The 22,883-nt window shown below is 43.3% G+C and overlaps 1 protein-coding gene across 2 annotated transcripts in view; it reads right to left on the bottom strand.

The window, feature by feature from the left end:
• Nucleotides 1–20,513, bottom strand: part of LOC109557628 (carboxypeptidase A5) — a 93,268-nt gene extending 72,755 nt beyond the window's left edge. The window contains exons 1-4 of one of the 2 annotated variants that reach the window (XM_019959083.2): nucleotides 20,304–20,513; nucleotides 17,719–17,813; nucleotides 4,621–4,773; nucleotides 451–1,550 (exon numbers count right to left, since the gene is read on the bottom strand). In XM_019959083.2, the coding sequence (XP_019814642.2) occupies nucleotides 451–587 (137 nt within the window). In that variant the 5' untranslated portion in view covers nucleotides 588–1,550; nucleotides 4,621–4,773; nucleotides 17,719–17,813; nucleotides 20,304–20,513. The remainder of the gene's footprint in view (nucleotides 1–450; nucleotides 1,551–4,620; nucleotides 4,774–17,718; nucleotides 17,814–20,303) is intronic. The other variant, XM_070788170.1, reaches the window with a different exon arrangement.
• Between the last annotated feature and the right edge of the window lie 2,370 nt (nucleotides 20,514–22,883).

Below are 22,883 nucleotides of genomic sequence, written 5' to 3'. Positions count from 1 at the left end.
CACTCCAGTACTCTTGCCTGGGAAATCCCACAGACAGAGGAGCCTGGTGAGCTACAGTTCATAGGGTTGTAAAAGTTAGACACAACTCAGCGAATAAACAACAACAAAACATAGCAGAAATTAGAAACAACTGGTAAGTCCTAGTAGTTCACACAGGAGTAAGAAAGTAGGAGATGCCTAAAACTGACCTTAGGAATAAGAACCTGGAAGAAAGAACTGGCGGGAATTATGGGGCTGGGGAGGGACCAAAGACCACCTAGTTTTGACACGACAGCTAAAACTGAGCCTGAGAAAGAAGTAATTGGTCCAAGATACAAGAGCAGAGCTGGGACAGGAATCCAGGTCTTCCCTCTCAGCACCATACCACCTGAGGTACAATCAGCCATTCATGTCCAAATCTATTTGGTGCCTGTATCTCTGAACTAAGTAATAAGTCCAAAAGGAACTTACCCAGAAAATGTTTCTCGGTCACAGATGCCAGACCCAATAAGGGCCCCAAAGAACAGTATCCACTTCATGTTCCAAGGATGCCAGTCATAGAGTGGTTGAGTCAAGCTGTAGTTATAAGGAGTCTGAGGCAGACTCATGTCCTCAAAAATGTTAATATGATTCCTAAGCACCCTTGCAACTCTTGACAGTACATCAGGTGGGTCTTTGATGCCTCTTGCATTCCTTTTGAGTGATAAAGGCCAAGCCTCTTGACCTACAAAGTCAGAAATCTGCTCCTCAGGCTGGAAAAGTCTGTGATAAGGGTTCTGTATTGCTTAACACTTGGTTTTAAGGATTGTTTTTTGAGTAAATAGGGAAGTCCCACAGGGCTGGATAGAACTTACACTGACAGAAGAGGCCAGATTATAAACCTGAAATTGTGTTAGCTCTAGAATAAAAATAAAGACTGTCAAAGAAACCCCAAGTCAACTCCAAGATCACACACTTCACACACTTGACAAGCCCTTCTCTGGTGAGAGTAGATCATGATGGAAAGTTTGTGGCTTCTGTTTTGAATCTAACACTTAATTTTTCTGACTCCACTAAAAAGGCAAAAATATATGAGGTACACGGTATAGGAGAAATGTGTTAGTCTTAATAAATTATCAGTTTTCCTTGGAATCTAAAAAGATAAGGCTTAATAGCATTATTAATAAGACTTTCTTACATTTACTAGGTTCCGAGTCTGGTGTCCTTTCTACCAAGTCACAGAAGAATAAGTGGAAGACACTCATGATCTCCACCACTTCTTAAGGACTCTGGAGCCTTTCAATCCGCCCAAGGTGCCCCAGATCGCACAAGCCTCCCCCATTCTACTGTCCCCCATCCACATTCTTTCTGTATTTTCTCAAGGGGAGTGGATTCAACCAAGGGTCACGGTTGGGAGTGCTAAAGAAATGTTATTCTGACATTTGTTACAACTGTAAGAGAGACTTCATTCAAGATTATTGCAACAAGACTTCCCTGGTGGTCCAGTGGTTAAGACTCCATGCTTCCAACACAAGGCGCACAGGTTAGAGCCCTGGTTGGGGAACTAAGATCCCACGTGTTGTGCAGTGTGGCTAAAAAGGAAAAAAAAAAAAAAAAATGGTTATTGCAATAGAGGTCATGCAACAGGACAGATTAACTGTGTTCAACTTCAAATCTATTAAATATAGCAGAGCAAGGAGGTCAGTGGATGGAAAATTGCTAAGAGGAGACATAAAGTATAGGGAGAATTTTTGCTTAACTGGCCTAACAGGATTTGTGCAAAAGGCAGGCTACAGATTTAGACATCAATGGTAGAGAATAAGGAACCTAATCAGATATCAAGGACTGAGGGATGACTTATCAGTATTCTTTGCTAAGACTGACTTAGGGTCCAATGATAAAGCTAGTAGAAAAGAGAGCTCAGGGAAGTCTGTCTATGGTCTGGTCAAGAAGAGTTGGTCAGGAGTTGTGGAGCTGGGGAGCCTCTATTGAGGCTCTTTTGTCCTTCCAACACTGAAAATGAACGCCTAGGCCCACCTTGATCTGTCAAAAAAGCTGGGCTCTACTTCACCAAGATCGAGTTCAGCCTGAGAAGCTGAGACCTTAATCTGTAAGAAATCTGAACTAAGTAATCAAGCACTCAGAATTCCAGGCAAGGTGAAATTCACTTCCCACCTGTATCTCCCAAGGAAAGCCATTAACATGAAGAAAATCCAAATCTCTAAAGGAAGTCAATGTCTAAAGAGAAATGATATGGAATCGGAGACTCAGGTTGATGGAGCAGCCTGGAGGGAGGAATGTCATTGGTTTGCCATCACTAGCTTTTATCTTGCAGTGTATCAGAAACAGAAATGCGAAAGTCAACAATGGACCCAGAGTATGCAGCACCTAGCAGGATACTCGGCACAGTCTAGTTGCTTAACTAGTATTTATTGAATTAATAAACTCAGAAGTCTCTTTCTAGCTCTAAAATGTTACTCTATTAAGATGAAGGAGCTGACATATACCACAACATTGGTGAATCTCAAAAACATTATGCTAAGTGAAATAAGCCAGTCATGAGAGGACAAGTACCATATGATTCCATTTATACGTGGTACCTAGAATAGGTAAATTCATAAAGACAGAAATAGAATAGAATTACCACAGGCTGGAGAAAAAAAAAACAGGAAGTTGTTGCTTAATGGGTACAGAGTTTCAGTTTGGGATGATGGAAAATTTCTGGAGATCTATGATGGTGATTATTGTACAACACTGTGAATGCACATGAGCTGCACACTCAAAATGGTTAAAATCATTTTATGATATGTATATTTCACCACAAATTCTTTTAATTTTTAAAGGATGTTGGTAGCATTTGCTTTAAATGGGATTTTAAAAGATAAAGGTTTTTAAAATATCAGTTTGCTGTGTTTCAGGGCAACATAAATCAATGATATAATGTTCCTATATCAGGATTAGAAAAAGGAATAATCATAACCCAATTTTACTTCCAATCAGAGAGGTTTTAATGGTATTTAGTCCCCAGAGTCCTAATGAGGGCAGTCTCACACAGGCTCCATGATTGTCTTCAAGCCAAGCCAGGTCTCTTTTGCTTGTGGCTAAGATCTGATTGGGCTTCCCAGGTGGAACAGTGGTAAAGAACCTGCCTGCCATTGCAGGAGATAAGAGAAGATCCCTGGAGAACAGCATGGCAATCCACTCCAGTATTCTTGCCTAGAGAATCCCACGGACAGAGGAGCCATACTTTGACCACCTGATGTGAAGAACTGACTCACTGGAAAAGACCCTGAAGCTGGGAAAGATTGACGGCAGGAGGAGAAGGGGATGACAAACGATGATATGGTTGGATGGCATCACTGACTCGATGGACATGAGTTTGAGCAAGCTCCAGGAGTTTGTGATGGACAGGGAAGCCTGGGATGCTGCAGTCCATGGGTTGCAAAGATTTGAACACGACTGAGTGACTGAATTGACTAACTGAACTAAAGATCTGATTGGCTGGCAAGAGGAAGCCATATCAACCTGCCTGTCTTTCAGTTCAAAGGCAAATGAGTATTTGATGCCAGAGTCATAGGACCAGTCAGTACTTTCTCCACTGGCTTGGTCTGAAGAGTAAATGAGAATAAATTCTGGTTATACTATTCCCACTGGCCTCTCACAGCTATGCAACCTTTATATGAAATTCCTTCATTATCAAAAATAAGTCCAGCCCCTATGTGCATGAACCTTGAGAACAGGGATAACTTATAGAGGGCCATGCTTATGAAAAAAAAACAAGATTAATTTGAAAAGAAAAAAGGGTGTTATTCAAATAGAGACTATACTTAGCCTTCCTTTGGTGTTCTTAGGAGCTTCTGGCTTTACCCACCCATTTGAAATCCTGCCTGCTCTCCTCATTGGTATCTTCTACATCTTAGGGAGGCTGTGCCACTTCCTTCTTTAGTTGGGTTCTAGGTACGAATATTTTTTCCTCTGGTGGGAAAGGAGGAATCACAAAGGAAGAGACGGAATTCCCTGGGAGTTCACTGGTCAGGACTATGTTTTCACTGCCTAGAGTGCAGGTTCAATCCCTGGTCAGGAAACTAAAATTCCATAAGCTGCATGGTATTACCAAAAACAAAATAAAACATTAAAAAAAAATAGAGGAAGACATTTAGCCCCTACCCTTAGGGGACTTTCGGTGTAAGGACTGAACAGGCTTTGTTCTGATATAAAATAACGTGCCCAGCACCTATATGCGTGGGTAAAATCAAGAATGTGCACCTGTGTAATATGTGGACACTGGTATGTGACATATGATAAAGGAAGGAAGCAATAGCCTACAAAGACTTCTGGCAATCGTGACTCAGAAAGGCTGAGCAATGGGCCAATGCTGAGGCCCCTTCCATGGAGGGCTGGTAGAGGTCAAACAGGAGATGGCTGGGGAAGAGATGGAGGAAGTCACCTAGTCCCTAAGAATGAGGCTGGGCAAAGGTGAAGACCAGACAGGTTATACCAGGGGAAAGTAGAACTAGTGGTTAATACTGGGAATTAACACTATGAACTCTTATTTCTTGAGTCTTTGCCTTCACCCACAGAAGGTGTAGTAGCACCTGGTTATTAACAATTACCAAATAGTTGCTTATTTGACCTATCTTCCTGGGTACCAAAATTACTTACCCCTTTCATGTGGCCACATGACACAGATAATCCCACTAAGAGCTCCACAGTGCACCAAACCCTGGCTTCAGATTCAATCCTGATTCTGCGTCATCAGCTGATTATCGTAAGTGATCTAAGGCAATCACTCAATCTGAGTTCCAAATGCTTCTTCTGTCAAAAAAGTATAGTAATACAACTTATTTCGCAGGGCAGTGAGAATTAAATAGGATAATATAATGGTTATGAGTCTACCACTTGTTGAGTGCTTATTAAATGTGTTAAACATTATGCTAAATTGGTTTGTTTAATCCTTACCATGTCACAAGGTAGACATTAGTATTATCCCCATTTTACAGATGAGGAAAACTGATTTCCTCTGAGGAAATCTCAGAAAGATTAAGTAAAGGAGCTGAGATCATGTACATAGAATAGGCATTCAATAAATATCAGTTGTGATTATAATCATCAACAAATGACCAAGATTCCACCAAGGGACCATATTACGGATCAGAGGTATCTGGATTAGCTCCATCAGGAAGCTAATTCACTTCAATTCACTCAGTCATGTCTGACTCTTTGCAACCCCATGGAATGTAGCACACCAGGCTTCCCTGTCCATCACCAACTTCCAGAGATTGCTCAAACTCATGTCCATCAAGTTGGTGATGTCATCCAACCATTTCATCCTCTGCTGTCCCCTTCTCCTCCTGCCCTCAACCTTTCCCAGCATCAGGGTCTTTTCCAATGAGTCAGTTCTTCACATCAGGTGGCCAAAGTTTTGGAGTTTCAGGCTCAGCATCAGTCCTTCCAATGAATATTCAGGATTGATTTCCTTTAGGATTGACTGGTTTGATCTCCTTGCAGTCCAAGGGACTCTCAAGAGTCTTCTCCAACACCACGGTTCAAAAGCATCAATTCTATCCCACTGCTGGGCATACACACCAAGGAAACCAGAATTGAAAGAGACACATGTACCCCAATGTTCATCGCAGCACTGTTTATAATAGCCAGGACATGGAAGCAACCTAGATGTCCATCAGCAGATGAATGGATAAGAAAGTTGTGGTACATATACACAATGGAGTATTACTCAGCCATTAAAAAGAATACATTTGAATCAGTTCTAATGAGGTGGATGAAACTGGAGCCTATTATACGGAGTGAAGTAAGCCAGAAAGAAAAACACCAACACAATATACTAACACATATATATGGAATTTAGAAAGCTGGTAACAGTAACCCTGTATGCGAGACAGCAAAAGAGACACAGATGTATAGAACAGTCTTTTGGACTCTGTTGGGGAGGGAGAGGGTGGGATGATTTGGGAGAATGGCATTGAAACATGTATAACATCATATATGAAACGAATCGCCAGTCCAGGTTCAATGCATGATACTGGATGCTTGGGGCTGGTGCACTGGGACAACCCAGAGGGATGGTACGGGGAGGGTGGAGAGAGGGGGGTTCAGGATGGGGAACACATGTAAACCTGTGGCAGATTCATGTTGATGTATGACAAAACCAATACAATATTGTAAAGTAATTAACCTCCAATTAAAATAAATAAATTTATATTTTTTAAAAAAAGCATCAATTCTTCGGTGCTCAGCTTTCTTTATGGTCCAACTCTCACATCCATACATGACTACAGGAAAAACCATAGCTTAGACTAGATGAACTTTTGTTGGCAAAGTAGCGTCTCTGCTTTTTAATATGCTCTCTAGGTTGGTCATAGCTTTTCTTCTAAGGAAAGTGAAAGTGAAAGTGAAGTCGCTCAGTCGTGTCTGACTCTTTGTGACCCCGTGGACTGTAGCCTACCAGGCTCCTCTGTCCATGGGATTTTCCAGGCAATAGTACTGGAGTGGATTGCCATTTCCTTCTCCAGGGGATCTTCCCAACCCAGGGACTGAACCCAAGTCTCCGGCATTGTAGACAGACGTTTTACCGTCTGAGCCACCAGGGAACTCCTTTCTTCTAAGGAGCAAACAACTTTTAATTTCATGGCTGCAGTCACCATCTGCAGTGATTTTGGGGCCCAAGAAAATAAAGTCTGTCATTGTTTCCATTGTTTCCCTATCTATTTGACATGAAGTGATGGGACCAGGTGGTGACTGCAGCCATTAAATTAAAAGATGCTTACTCCTTGGAAGAAAAGTTATGACCAACCTAGATAGCATATTGAAAAGCAGAGACATTACTTTGCCAACAGAACTCTGTCTAGTCAAGGCTATGGTTTTTCCAGTGGTCATGTATGGATGTGAGTTGGACTGTGCAGAAAGCTGAGCGCCGAAGAATTGATGCTTTTGAACTGTGGTGTTGGAGAAGACTCCTGAGAGTCCCTTGGACTGCAAGGAGATCCAACCAGTCCATTCTAAAGGAGATCAGCCCTGGGTGTTCTTTGGAGGGAATGATGCTAAAGCTGAAACTCCAGTACTTTGGCCACCTCATGTGAAGAGTGGACTCACTGGAAAAGACTTTGATGCTGGGAGGGATTGGGGGCAGGAGGAGAAGGAGACGACAGAGGATGAGATGGCTGGATGGCATCACTGACTCGATGGACGTGAGTTTGAGTGAACTCTGGGAGTTGGTGATGGACAGGGAGGCCTGGCATCCTGTGATTCATGGGGTCACAAAGAGTCAGACACGACTGAGCGACTGAACTGAACTGATGGGACCGGATGCCATGATCTTAGTTTTCTGAATGCTGAGTTTTACGCCAGCTTTTTCAGTTCTGGACTGGGTTGCCATTTCCTTCTCCAGGGTATCTTCCGAACCCAGGGATCAAACCCATGTCTCCTGCATCGCAGGCAGATTCTTTACCTACCGAGCTATCAGGGAAGCCCCCTGTTGCCCTCCTTCATTGCAAACCCCTTCCACTGCCTAACATCTCCTTCCCATCCTCCGCCCAGGGCTTTTCCTACTTCAAATGGTCTCCTTATTTTCCTGTTCCAACTACCCTATCTATGTCAACTACCTCTAAGTCTCTCTGCAGAATCCCAGAGCCACATAGCCCAACACTTACAGGACATCACCACCTGAAAAACACCACCATTATCTCAATCTCAATAATCCATCCCTCCTTCACCTTCCTGGCTATCTCCCTCAGTTAATGGCACCATTCAGTGACCATCAGTGGGAAACTCTCCACTCCTAATAAATGAAAAAAGCCTTTTGATTTTACCCTCTAAATGTTTCCCTTCCATCCTCACTGGCCTCAGAAAGTCTAACAGCAAGCTCCCAAGCTCTGTTCCTGCCACTGCTATTATTCCTGACTTGTCCTCCTCTGTTTCCCCTAACTCTTCATGGACAAATGGCTGCAACAGAGTTTTTCCACTGAAACCTCTGTGTGCTCTTAAAGAGCTGCATGCATTCCGTCCCTACACAGTCCATGGGTTTATTTAGGGTGTGAGCCTCTTTTAGCCAAGACATGTGTAATTAATAAAAAGTAATCATTTAGGACCAAGTTTTGATAAATGCCCATTTTCAGGCAAGAAGATCCCAAATAATGAGAGTGAGCCATAAGAATCACGACAAACACAGCAGGAAACACAGAACTTTTCTCTAAATACAGAGTAACTAGCAGGAAACCCAGAACTTTGCTCTAAATTCAGGTAACTAGCAGGAAACCCAGAACTTTGCTCTAAATACAGGGTCAGTTCAGTTTAGTTCAGTCGCTCAGTCACATCTGACTCTTTGTGACCCCATGAACCGCAGCACGCCAGGCCTCCCCGTCCATCACCAACTCCCGGAGTCCACCCAAACCCATGTCCATTGAGTCAGTGATGCCATCCAACCATCTCATCCTCTCATCCCTTCTCCTCCTGCCCTCAATCTTTCCCAGCATCAGGCTCTTTTCAAATGAGTCTGCCCTTTGCATCAGGTGGCCAAAGTATTGGAGTTTCAGCTTCAACATCAATCCTTTCGATTAACACCCAGGACTGATCTCCTTTAGGATGGACTGGTTGGATCTCCTTGCAGTCCAAGGGACTCTCAAGAGTCTTCTCCAACACCACAGTTCAAAAGCATCAATTCTTCTGTGCTCAGCTTTCTTTATAGTCCAAATCTCACATCCACACATGACCACTGGAAAAACCCATAGTCTTAACTAGACGGACTTCTGTTGGCAAATTAATGTCTCTGCTTTTCAATATGCTAAGATGGTCATAACTTCCTTCCAAGGAGTAAGCGTCTTTTAATTTCATGGCTTCAATCACCATCTACAGTGATTTTGGAGCCCCCAAAAATAAAGTCAGCCACTGTTTCCACTGTTTCCCCATCTATTTGCCATGAAGTGATGGGACCAGATGCCATGATCTTAGTTTTCTGAATGTTGAGCTTTAAACCAACTTTTTCACTCTCCACTTTCACTTTCATCATGAGGCTCCTTAGTTCTTCACTTTCTGCCATAAGGGTGGTGTCATCTGCATATCTGAGGTTATTGATATTTCTCCTGGTAATCTTGATTCCAGCTTGTGCTTCTTCCAGCCCAGAGTTTCTCATGATGTACTCTGAATATAAGTTAAATAAGCAAGGTGACAATATACAGCCTTACTGTACTCCTTTTCCTATTTGGAACCAGTCTGTTGTTCCATGTCCAGTTCTAACTGTTGCTTCCTGACCTGCATACAGGTTTCTCAAGAGCCAGGTCAGGTGGTCTGGTATTCCCATCTCTTTCAGAATTTTCCACAGTTTATTGTGATCCACACAGTCAAAGGCTTTGGCATAGTCAATAAAGCAGAAATAGATGTTTTTCTGGAACTCTCTTGCTTTTTCGATGATCCAGCAGATGTTGGCAATTTGATCTCTGGTTCCTCTGCCTTTTCTAAAACCAGCTTGAACATCAGGAAGTTCACGGTTCATGTATTGCTGAAGCCTGGCTTGGAGAATTTTGAGCATTACTTTCCTAGCGTGTGAGATGAGTGCAATTGTGCAGCAGTTTGAGCATTCTTTGGCATTGCCTTTCTTTGGGATTGGAATGAAAACTGACCTTTTCCAGTCCTGTGGCCACTGCTGAGTTTTTCAAATTTGCTGGCATATTGAGTGCAGCACTTTCACAGCATCATCTTTTAGGATTTGAAATAGCTCAACTGGAATTTCATCACCTCCACTAGCTTTGTTCGTAGTGATGCTTTCTAAGGCCCACTTGACTTCACATTCTAGGATGTCTGGCTCTAGGTGAGTGATCACACCATCGTGATTATCTGGGTCATGAAGATCTTTTTTGTACAGTTCTTCTGTGTATTCTTGCCACTTCTTCTTAATATCTTCTGCTTCTGTTAGGTCCATATCATTTCTGTCCTTTATTGAGCCCATCTTTGTATAACATGTTCCCTTGGTATCTCTAATTTTCTTGAAGATATCTCTAGTCTTTCGCATTCTATTGTTTTCCTCTATTTCTTTGCATTGATCAGGGTAACCAGCAGGAAACACAGAACTTTGCTCTAAATACAGGGTAACTAGCAGGAAACACATAACTTTGCTCTAAATACACAGTAACTATCTCCTGGAAGAGATCTAGCCTCAATGAAGAATACTGGGTAAGGCTGGGTTTCATGTACTTTTAAGGTCTTTCATATCAGTGCATTTAAAGGCTTTTACCCTAAATTACATGGTGCCTGCTGGCTTAGTAGGCAAAGACACATTAGATATCTACATTTGACTGAGGACATAGGTCCCACTTTGTATTTGGAGCTGTGCAGGCTTGCCATAGTTTGCGCTGCCTTTGGGGCACATCTCTCTATTGGGGCACATCATTCTAGAGTGAGGGAACCAGGAAAAAGGTGGATGAATAGTGCTTGTTTCTTGGAAAAACAGAAGCCCAATAGCAGAATGTAAAAGGGACAGTCTGATGAACTGGACTCTGGTTAATTAAGCATAACATTGTTTTTGTTTCAATCTTTTTCACTGGGAAGTGAGCACAAGTTCACTTCTTTTGGCTCTGAAAATGCAATAGACCTCATTGTTTATTTGATCATCCAGGTGTTTGCAATAAATACACCAGGGTCATTATTTTGCCACCAGCTTTCCTCATTCAGGAGTATGGGAGGAAACAGAGTGGGAGTAAGGGACTAAAGAGAATGTGTACTGACCCAAGGATGTACCCTGGAAGTTGGAGTTTTTTTTTCTTTTTAACTCAATCCCTGTTGTTGGTGTTCAGTTGCCAAGTCTTGTCTGACTCTCTGCAAACCCATGAACTGCAGCATGCCAGGCTTCCCTGTCCCTCACCATCTCAGAGTTTGCCCAAGTTTATGTCCATTAAATTGGTGATCCTCACATTGGATTATTTCCCTATGATTGTCTCTTTTTCCAAGAAGTAAAGCTCAACAAAGTATTTTCCATTATTTGAGGGTTCCAATTTTGGCCGATGGAGGCTTTACTGTCCCTTCTAGGGATAATTCAAGGTCTTGAACTTGGATTCAGGAAAACAACTGTACAATTACCAGATGGGGGAAACCTGGCTTGGTGGAATCCTCAGAGAGCCTGGGGGTTTCAGCTGTCAATGAGCCCAGCATGAGTCAATGGTATGACACTACTGCCAAAAAATGAATATGACCCTCAACTGCATAAGCTGGATGAGGGCACTTATGGTCATGCTCTGCTCTGTGCTTGTTAACATACACAAGTTCTACATTCACTTCTGGGAGCTGCCCTTGAAGAATACAAAGCACATTCGTGAGATAGCAACCAGAAGGGTGAGGGGAGTTAGAACCATATTCTGAGAGCTTGAAGGGACCGGGGTACTTAGTTAGGATAAGGAAAAACCTAGCAGAAGCAGTTTATTAATCTTTAAGTAATTAATGAATTTGTCTCTCAGCGGGAAATAAGCTTGCTCTCTGGAGCAAGACGGTAAACCAAGGCTGGTACATGAAAAACATAAGCAGAGGGTTTGAGCTCACTATGAGACAGAATTCAAACAATCTAATCTTCCCAACATGGAATAGGCTGCCTTAGAGACAGGGAGTGATCCAATTATAGGCTGGAGGACTATTTTGTAGAGATGAAAACACCAGATTTGGATAATTTAAGGTTATCTAGAGTTACTAAGGAGAAGGCAATGGCAGCCCACTCCAGTACTCTTGCCTGGCAAATCCCATGGACCGAGGAGCCTGGTAGGCTGCAGTCCATTGGGTCGCTAAGAGTCGGACACGACTGAGCGACTTCACTTTTACTTTTCACTTTCATGCATTGGAGAAGGAAATGGCAACCCACTCCAGTGTTCTTGCCTGGAGAATCCCAGGGACAGCGGAGCCTGGTGGGCTGCCGTCTATGGGGTTGCACAGAGTTGGACACTACTGAAGGGACTAAGCAGAGTTACTAAAGGACTTCCCACGTGACTCTAGTTGTAAAGAATCCACCTGCCAAGGCAGGAGACATAAAAAACTCGGGTTCTATCCCTGAGTTGAGTCAGGAAGATCCCTTGAAGGAGGGCATGGCAACCCACTCCAGTATTCTTGCCTGGAGAATCCCATGGACAGAGGAGCCTGGCTCGTTACAGTCCATAGGGTCACAAAGAGATGGACATGACTGAAGTGACTTAGCACATGCACAGAGCTACTAAAAGTACCTTTGACTTTCAACCCTGACATTCTTTTTGCCCTGATTCAATGTTAAGTGGTAACATTCACCATCAAACCCTGAAAATTGCATAACAGAACTGAAATACAACTATGAGATAAAAGATACACCTGAATTGGAATAATCTATTCCATTTCTCGCAGAAGGCAATGGCAACCCACTCCAGTATTCTTGCCTGGAAAATCCCATGGACTGAGGAGCCTTGTGGGCTGCAGTCCATGGTGTCACTAAGAGTCGGACACGACTGAGCGACTTCACTTTCACTTTTCACTTTCATGCATTGGAGAAGGAAATGGCAACCCACTCCAGTGTTCTTGCCTGGAGAATACCAGGGATGGGGGAGCCTGGTGGGCTGTTGTCTATGGGGTCGCACAGAGTCGGACATGACTGAAGTGACTTAGCAGCAGCAGCAGCAGCATTCCATTTCTGCTAGCTGCTGACAACAATCTACCTGAAACGGACCAAAAGGTCCCATCTCAGAGCTTCTCTCTAATATATGGGCTTCAAAAACCAATCTTAAAAGCCAAATAGGAAATATTTGCACCTTCTCTTCCGCTAGGGATAGCACTTTCTCAATTATAAACAGCCCCCTGAAACATCACCATCTGACTTAAGGCTGCCACCAGTTTGCTCATTTCTGAAATGGGAAAGATGTTGGAGGGTATCAAGTGATACCTTAGAGAAGTGTTTTATGCCCAACATACACCAGTACAGCATGATGATGGGTGACAGAGCCTAAGACACCAGCAAGGTATGAGGCAAAGTTGGGAGCATAGGGAAACTGACTATAGATCCAAGACTCTCAGGTCCAAACCCAAGTGGTTATTTCCTAAGCAACAGAAAATGCATCCTGGGAATTTATAGTCAAATCAGGTTCCTGCTCATCTACATTAAGGCAATAGTAATTTCATGAATCCTGTTTCTCAAGGAAACTTAATTCAGGAAGTCCGTAACCAGCGTTTTAAATCTTTGCCTGAGTCAGTCTTCTCCAAGGTTGGACATATTATGTCTCATTCACCTTTGTAACCTGTCACTAGTCCACCCAGATCTCAATACCTATCTTTATGACTGAAACTTAACCTGTCCACACCATGGATGTTTGTTTCCAAGCTGAAATGAAGTTTCAGAAACTTAACAGCTCATCGAAGTTATGTGACTTGGCACATAAATATTCAAAGGGGAACATCAGCAGCTGTGAATAGCTGTGGAAGGTAATGAAGCCCTTGACTTTCCCATGACTCTTGATGAAGTCCACTATGGATTTCACTTCAACTTCAGAGTTGGCACTGGGTCCATGGTATGAGTCGGAGCCAAGAATTGTTGCTGGCTCCAGGTTCTCACAGGATGTGGAAGAAGCCAAGTGAGAACAGTGAGCTTTAAGAGGACAGTGTATGGAGGCAGTTACCATGTATCACTCAGTTCCTCCTCTGGAAATCAGAGCAAGATTGTCATGGTATTAAATTGAGATACTACCTAAAGGCATAGTCAGAAAACCTAACTTAGGAGAGTCTGGACACATCTCTCCTCTTTAAAAACATGGTTCCTCTATATGGCAGAAAGAGCAAGTTAAATCATCTCCCCTCTGTGGGAGTTGTTGGAAGAAAAGCTAGATTTAACATTATAGATGGAATTCCTGCATCGGGTGGGGGTTGAGCAAGCTCATTTTCTGGGATTTCTTCCAATTCTTAGAGCCCAAGAGTAGAAGATTCTATGCATCTGTACTTCTAAGTCACAAACCCACACATGCAAAGAACCTCTGAAACCCTTTCTGTGGTAAGGAAATCACAGCCACCATCGACAACAAGGCTACCTTCGGCCTCATTTCCTCAGCTACGGGAGTTACTTATGACCACTGAAGTGGGCCCACTGTGGCCTGGCCAAGGCTAGAGAAACTCTGAGGGGACAGGTAGAGGCTGGGACTCCCCAGGGTCTCTAAACAATATGGACAAAGTATATATGCAACCTATCATCTCATTTTGAGAATATTTAATAAGAACAACATCCCAGGAAAAAGTCTGACTTTGAATTGCTAGACATTGTTCAACATTTTGGATCTGATGCTTTGATATTTTTCTTTCCGACACTAAAAAAAAAAAGAAAAGAAAAGAAAAAATTGGTAAAAGTAATGAATGAAGTTGCCACTCGTCCATATCCTGTCACAGCTCCTTAGGGTATCCTTTCTTGGTTCAATGATTCTCATTAATTCAATGTGTCTTACAAGTATTTATTGATTGCTTTCTATGTGCCAGACACTGTGTCAGGTGTTAGGAACACTATTTCTAACTGCACTATTACATCTAATGAGGAAAAACCAAGCTCAGCTTAACTGATTAGAGAAACATAAGGGGTTTTAACTGGTGCCTGAAAGCAAAAAGAAGCCCCCCTTCAACCAGCCTTTCGGCATTAAACTCTCAAAAATCAGAGCTACAAGTCAACAAAGGCAGAGCAGGAAGTGAGTATTTTCTCTTTGAATCTATTTTGATTTGTACTTCATTTTAGTTTTCCTTCTCGAAGCATCCATAGATGATGTAGTGCGTCTCCTCTTTTAGATCCCAACCCCCTCTAGTGGTTGGTTCAGGGCTGCCTGAGCCTTCCTGCCAGCATACAAAGTCTTTGCTCTAGAAGCTCAGAAGCTGAGCTGGGATACAGCTTATGTGAAAACCAAGATGTGAGACAAAACTATATTAAATGCTCCTCAAACTCAGTGACAGCACTGTGAGCCTGTGAACGGAACTTAGTGAAGTGGATTTTTTTTTTTTTTCAGATAGATTTTTAAATAGCTGCAATCCTGAATGGGCTAAGCAAGCTGACAGCAATGCAGAGCCATGCAAATAGCTAGCTGGCCAGACAACATCTGACTATCCCCGGGGGCAAGCTCCTGTGCTCTGCTCAACCTCCAAACCCGAGTCTCAGTTCTGGTTTGAATCAGCACCAACACTGAGGTTTCCAGATACCTTCGACTGGGTCTTCCCCTACGTACAATTCTTTAAAATCCAATGGAAAGACAATACAGAAAAAAAAAAAAAAAAAAGATGACTGTTCAGTCTGATGAGAAAGTTCCTTTAGAATTCTGTTTATTGCTCTCGTTTCCTCCCTGGAAGGCCCCTTTGGAACTGCACTCATGCCCTCCCTTGCCCACAGAGAGACCAGTAGTCTTCACACAGGGTTCTGCTTGGAGCTTCTCAGCCATGGCTGTCTCACCGATGCAAGAAGTAAATAATCTCTCCATCTCCTCAAATGAATACCTGCCTCTAACCATGTTCCGCAGAACTATAGTCTGGCCAAATGTTAACAATACAGTAACAAAAAACAAGAGCAACAGAAAACAAAAATTAAAAAAAAAAAAAGTGGGGAGAGAACAAGGGTTTTGTGGTCGAACATTTTGGGAAAATATAGGGTTAAATTGGCTAATTTACTTCAGAACTCCTAAAGGTGTTTTTTTTTTAATGCTTTAAAGTTTTTAATGAAGTGCCAATGAGGGATACTGGGGACTGTACTTCTCAAACTTGATTGTGGAAGCCTTTATTCTCATGAGATGAGTACTAGTATTTGTACAAGTTCCTTTTGAACACGCATTGAAAAACACTATGATAGTTGGCTCTCTCCAAAAATAAACCTGAAGCTCTGATTCATTTTTAATATACGTGGGTCACAGTTGCCATAATGGTGTTCTACAATGAGATTTTATAAGAAAAACTACAAAACTCCTTTTTGTGATATTACAGAGGATTTCTACAGGTTTTAAGTAAAATGCCAGATGCATTGTACTGCCTACGTAAATCCTTACAGCAATCTAATTGTCAGCAGGTAACATCCGCCTCCTCTTTTCTATCAATCTTACCACAAAAAAGCAGAGACAATTGGAACAAATCTCCTAGGTGACTCACAGTGAACACTGAACTCTAATAGCCCAGCCTAACAGCTGAAATGGGCTCTGATTCAGGCAATACGGAAAGATATCATGTGCTGGGAAAAGAAATGATTATAAATATCACTATATGCCTCAATTCTGGCCACATCTAAGAGATAAGGCATTCTGTTTAGGGTAAATCAGAAATAGAAAGATTACTTTTATTTTGTTTTGAAGTTCCTACACATCTCCTTAGATTCTTGTTGAAGAGAAAAAGTCAAGCTTACTTTGAGAGAACACATAGCCATTGGGGTTGGTGACCCGAAACAGGAAGATATCCATCATACCCAATCAAAGTGATGAATGGATCATTTCCCTAATCAGAGGCAATCTGAGCAGAGACAACAACATATATGTCAATCTCATACTCCCCTTTCACCAGGGAACAGAGAAGAGACTATTAAGGCAATGTGTTTTTTCCAAACATGAACTATCACTAAAGGTCAATTAGAGTCTTCCAGGACTACAGCCCATCTCCAGTTAATGTGCCGAAGTCGATACTTCTCCTTCCAGTCAGAATAATTTACTTATATTAAATAAAAATCAGGTATCACTTATCCATTCTCTCTTAAAAGCAGAATTCTTCCAATTAATTTTGGTGAGACATTTTGCAATGCTGGGGAATGGTGTATGCAGCTTATAGGGATCTGTGAACCAAAGAAATTTTTTCAGTTTCCTAGTTTCCTTAATCACCACACAGACTATAGCTTTCCCAAAGTACTCACAACCAACATCAGATTACTAAAATATGCAGACTTTTCTAAAGATCCAGAGAACTGGTTAAATTCCATTTGGGGAATTACATTTCTACTTGTGATCAATTGCAGTAGAGTTGAAGTTTCTGCTGGATTAAAATTTATTCATTTCCTGTGCTCAGCCATCCTAAGGCATTATTATTCAACTGTTAAATATCCATTTCATAATACCCTAAAGGTAACCGAATTTTAATTGAAGGGGAAAATGTATCAGCCGGTATGCACGTGGTTGCACATGCTTGAATGATCTGATGTGGATTGATTTCCTTTGCTCATGAATTAACATTCTGATTTATAGCATGTCATTTTTGAATTACTTAAGAAATACCAGAGTAGGTCACACCCAGCACGGTGTCCGGACTCCAATATCAATGAACATGTGGAAGAGAGGTATCACTACACCCTAACTTTAAATCAGATTTGGAAAATTTTCAGAACAACCCGAAAACCCTTAACAAGTTCCACTTCGGATCTGCAGGTCAAAGTAAACTCTTCTAGCTCCTATTTACATTTTCTATCTGAGCTCCTTTTGTGGATTATATACATTTCTAGTACACTGTGCCACAGCCCTCTGAACTCCAGGCAGCAAAGCAATTTTCTCTAGTCTGTTCTTAGGCTGAAATCTGACCCACCCCCTTAATCTCTTCTTCACAGAGCACACGGTGGCCAGCAGGCCAGAGGAAGACTGGGGTGCATGCTAGGGTGCTGGGTGGGGCAATATCAATTAGGTGTGAATAGGTCTATTTCCTGCCTTATGACAAGAGAAGAGGTTGGGATGACAGTGTTAGCTGTTAGGACCACAGATATTGCTTTGACGTTAGGCGGGCCCTGACCCCAGAAAGACATAATAATCGAGGGATAGGGGGCAAAATTACCTTATTTGCAGTCCACAGCACAGTAGCTTGTGTAACTCACTGGCGGGCTTGGATCCAGGCTTGGATCCCGTGTATGTCCTCCCTCCCGTGCTGAGCTGCAAAAGGAGCGTGGAAATGGGAATGGCTTCACTGCCGCAGAACCCTTGTCTGTTCCTCTTCCTGTACTTGATGTGGTTGAGAAGAAGGAGGTGTAGACAGTGGTGCTGTAGATTAACTTTTCATTTAACGTGGGGTTTTTTTTTTGGGGTCCCCTTCCTTTAATGTAAACTTAAATTCTGGCTAACAAGAGGAACTTCCTTTGATGTTTGTAAAAAATCATTGTGGGAAACGTGATGACATGAAAATATGTTTATCATATGTTTTAAATTTTTAAAAATAGATTATCAAATAGTAAGTGCCATTTGTAAAAGGCTAGCTCATGTGTATGTATATATACAACATACAAATACAGGAGAAAAAGGGGGTCTGGAAAAGAGAGGAAGAAATAGATATACAACAAAATGTTAATGGTTAACAATCCCATAATTGTAGAATTAGTAAAATAGGGATGTTTTTCATTTTTTCTCTATTCTACATTTTTTGCAATGATTGTATTATTTTTGTAATAAAAATGCTTTCGAGTCCTTCATAAAACCAGGATGGTAAGCTCCGGAGGTGCTTTCCAGAGTTTAAATTTTATGATCTAAGTGCCTCAGTTTTATTTGGAACTGTGGCTTTGCCAATTGGATCAGTAAATGGGGAGGAAAAGATTATTTTTGCACCATCAACTTCTGTCTTCGTGCAGCGTTCTAAACATCACAGATAAGGTAAATGAGAAATGCAAATCCTTGCTAAAAATAACTTTTCACCCGCTTTGGGAGTTTTAGTTGGAAATGTTTTGCGCTTTTTCCTCTAAAGGGTTCAAATGCAAAAAAAAAAGGGAAACTTCGGGAAACAAATAATATTTTCAAGCATGAACCAAGGAACCATCCGGGAGAAAGAAAGGCCAGGAAAGTTCAAGAGGGCAAGAGAATCTGCGGTTTCCTGATCCCGTTGTAGGAGAAACCGGGAAAAGGAAATAGAAAGAAAAGAAGGTAGTAAATATGAGCAAATGTGTCACGGTGTCATAGAGTAGGCAAAGCACTCCTCCGAGGCCTGCTTTCTGAGAACCGCTCTGGAGATATCCATCTGTCCCAGTGAGTCCGTTGGTTCTCAGCCATAACGTTTCCAAATTTAGCAGGGAGTTGTGACATTATTTTTTTTTTTTTCTTAACGAACTCTTTCTAGGAAATAATTTTCACTTTTTAAAGGCAAGGTGAAAAAGCTTAAAATTATCTGCACTGAGACTTGCCAGCGCTTACAGGTTGGAGTAAAACCATAACCTTTTCTGGCTCGCACCTAAAAAATGCCTCCGTTTTGGGGCAGTTGCCTTTGCCGTTTAGTTGCCCGTCGTCCCGCATCACGGGAAGAACTCTTTTGGTTTTAAATGCGGCTCGGGCAAGTACTTGGAGCTTTTCTTTCTTCTTTCTTAAACTCCTGGTTGAAAGGGGAAAAAAAGGAACCAACACACACACACACACACACAAAACACCCCAAGGTACAGAACTGCTACCTTGATTAATTACAGAATTCCTTCCCCCATCCTCCCTAACCCTGGGGCTCCGCACTACCTCACGCATCCCCCGCTCACACGGGGACCCACACCACCTTCCCAGCTCTCCTCACCCTGGGGCCCACGCCACCTCCCCCTTCCTCTGTTCCTATTGGCGCATACGCCCTTGTTTCCCTGAGAGCAAATCTATCAAGAGGAGAGCATTAATTCACTCCTGCAGACCTGCGTCAGCTTGCGCAGTTAAGAGAAAGAAAAGCGAGGGGGGCGGGGGTAGTAAGGAGGTGAATACTCAAAACCAGCAAGGACCGGTTGGGGGTTGGGGTGGCGGCGGAGGAGAAAAACAGCTCTGCAGGCGAAGCTGGGACTGACAGCTCGCCTGGAAGGAACAAGATTCTAGAAGCATCGAGAGGAAAAAAAAATCAGCGCTGCACCTGTGTACCTTGAAGCGTGTTCATGGGCCGGTTTTTTTAAAGAATAGCCAGTGTTCAGTTTGCTCCCTAGACTAAGGTGCTCAGCAACCGAGGTTATCCACTTCTTGGGAAACCCGAAATGTTTTAAGATGCAGAAATAGATATTTGCAAATGAATAATCATAAAGTGACTTTTCTCTCTCCTCCATTTCCAGTCCCTGCCTGCGGGAATGGAGAGGGCAGCACGGCAGATGCTGTGGGGCTGGGGACGCTGGAATCGAAGCTAAGCGACGATGAGTCACCGGGCATCCGCAGTGGATGGGAAAGGGGAAGCCATTTTGCCGCAGCAGAGCCGGCTATTTCCAGTTTCGTGCTTCAAGCAAGATAGTACTGCTCGGCCTATGGTTTGCCTCAGCCCAGCTCGAGGTGAACTTAGCCAGCCACAAAGCCTTTTGCCCTCACTAGCAGAAGAGCACATAATGGAAATGGTACACACACATTCTCCTCCCACCTCCCCCCGCTCCACACACACCACCACCAAAAAAAAAAAATGAGTGGATTTAGAGGTATGCGCTGGCAACCCACCGCAGTATTCTTGCCTGGAGAATTCCATGGACAGAGGAGCCCGGCGGGCTACAGTCCATGGGGTCCCAAGAGTCCCACACGACTTAGCGACTAAACCAAACCACCGCTACAAAACGAAGCAAGGCTGGGTCAAGCCAGGGCGGCGGGGTGCCTGCCTCAGAGGCACGTCTGCCACCAGCTACTTCAGCTCCTGTTTGCAGGGCTGATTGCAAGTCTGTGCAGCTGGGGCACCCAAGCTGTGTGCATTGCTGGGACTGAGACATGTCTGGGCCTGTCTGAATAGGGATCAGCATGAAGCGGCCGCTGCAGCTGTTGCCAACATTTGCTCTCCGCAGGACACAGACATCAGTTTGTGAGGACGGGCCGAGAAGAGAGCACATCGTGTTTCCAACACTCCCTTCTTTTTCTCTCTCAGTCTCTGTACTGGTCCACAGTTCCTACTCTGAAAACCCTTAGGTTTCAAATTAACAATTTGAGGACGGGGGTGCAGTTTTAGAAAAGTAGGAAGGTGTATTTAACACATGTGGCAGTGCTTCATACTCAAACACGTTAATATTTCTGGCAGTGAAACAAATGAGTGGTAAGTCAGTTCAGGTCAGGTTTTTGCCCCTAAATGAGTTTAGGTCAGGTCAGGGTGTGCCACCAAATAAATTTGGGGGGAAAAAGTGTTTTCAGAATTCTTTGTATTTTAGAATTGCAGATTTGGGGAATCATTTCTTTCCACATATCTCCTCCCTGGCTCTTTCCTGCTCTCTCAGCACTCCCCTTAAGCCTCAACCCCCTATCTTCTCATCCCCTCCCCCAACCTACCTCGCAAATCAGTGCAGATCAGTGCTGATCCCGTGCCGCCCCCTCCCCCCAAGAAAAGTTCTGTGTCACAGAGGCAAGTGCAGCACTGTCCAGGTGATCCAGATGAAGGGGGCTTTCTTCATACCAACAAAACAGGAGAGATGGCACAAGACTTGGCTGCTATCAGTCTAGGAGCATTTGGCATGTTGGGAGACTCCACGGTGGCTGTAAGGCAGAGTATCAAGGTGTCCCTGGATTCTATCATCAATGGCAGCCATTAAGCACAGCTCTTGGATGGGTTGTGGGTAGCAAGGTCAGAGTTCAGCAAGGGAACCTTGAGGGGAGAGGATAAGCATGAGAGGCTGTTTTGTGCTAACTTAAGCTGCTCCTGGATGCTTCTAAATAAGGCAGTGACTGCTGGGATGGGCAGGTGGGCTTCAGGGCCTGACCTAAGGCAGTGACACTGATACTGGCTGTAAAATCTTAGGGAAGCTTGGAGAAGGCAGAAAATAATATGAGTGCAATTTCCAGTAAATCACGAAGTGGAAGCACAGGCCTTGTTATCAGAGTAGAGCATGGCCCGTTTCTCTGATGTTCATGTTGAAACACTTACCTTTTCCAATGTATGATAAGTTTCAAAGTTGAAGTTACCATTCCATTCTTTTCTCTAAGTAACATTTCTTCATTCTGCGTGTCAAATAGAACCTAAGATAAGATCACAGTCACACATATGAGTGGTTTATAGCAACGCATTTGAATCTACAATTGTGAAGGAAATGGTGACATCCAGTCCCAAGCATTCTTTCTGTCCTATAGGTGTTGGGGTCATGTCTTTCCCATATTCTGGCAGCACCCTAAAATGGGCTGGGACATTAATGGGTCTTGTGGCCAGACAGATGCTGTAAATATAGGATGACAGTCCTGTGATTGTCTTTTGGCTTATTCTCCCTTTCCAGGAACCCAGAGTCTGAGATAATCTCAAAAACTAAATGCGGGGGCTTCCCTGGTGGCTCAGCGGTAAAGAATCCATCTGCCAATGCAAGAGACACAGGTGCCAATCCTGAGCTGGGAAGATTTCATATCCTGTGGAGCAGCTAAGCCCAGTGTGCCACAACTGTTGAGCCTGTGCTCTAGAGCCCGGGAGATACAATTGCTGAGCCCACCTGCCACAACTACTGAAGCCCGAATGCCCTAGAGCTCCTGCTCTACAACAAGAGAAGCCACAGCAATGAGAAGCCCGAATGCTACACTAGAAATAACCCCTCTCCCCGGCTCATAACTAGAGAAAGCCCGTGTGCACCAACGAAGACCCAGCACAGCCAAAAATAAATTAATGAAATTATTTTAAAAATAACTAAATGAGGACCTCCCTGATGGTCCATTGGTTAAGAATCTGCTTGCCAGTGCAGAGGACACTGGTTTGATCCCTGTGTGCCGCAATTACTGAAACCCACTCGCCATAGAGCTGCTGCTGCTGCTGCTGCAGCTAAGTCACTTCAGTCGTGTCCGACTCTGTACAACCCCATAGATGGCAGCCCAACAGGCTCCCCCATCCCTGGGATTCTCCAGGCAAGAACACTGGAGTGGGTTGCCATTTCCTTCTCCAATGCATGAAAGTGAAAAGTAAAAGTGAAGTCGCTCAGTCGTGTCCGACTCTTAGCGACCCAATGGACTGCAGCCTACCAGGCTCCTCGGTCCACGGGATTTTCGAGGCAAGAGTACTGGGCCATAGAGCTAGTGCTCTGCAACTAGAGAAGCCACTGCAATGAGAAGCCTGCACATCACAACTAG

The sequence above is a fragment of the Bos indicus genome, chromosome 4 (genome assembly GCF_029378745.1).
Source record: "Bos indicus isolate NIAB-ARS_2022 breed Sahiwal x Tharparkar chromosome 4, NIAB-ARS_B.indTharparkar_mat_pri_1.0, whole genome shotgun sequence".
NCBI lineage: Eukaryota > Metazoa > Chordata > Mammalia > Artiodactyla > Bovidae > Bos > Bos indicus.
The sequence above is the reverse complement of the archived record's forward strand: the minus strand, read 5'-3'. Positions and strand labels throughout refer to the sequence as shown.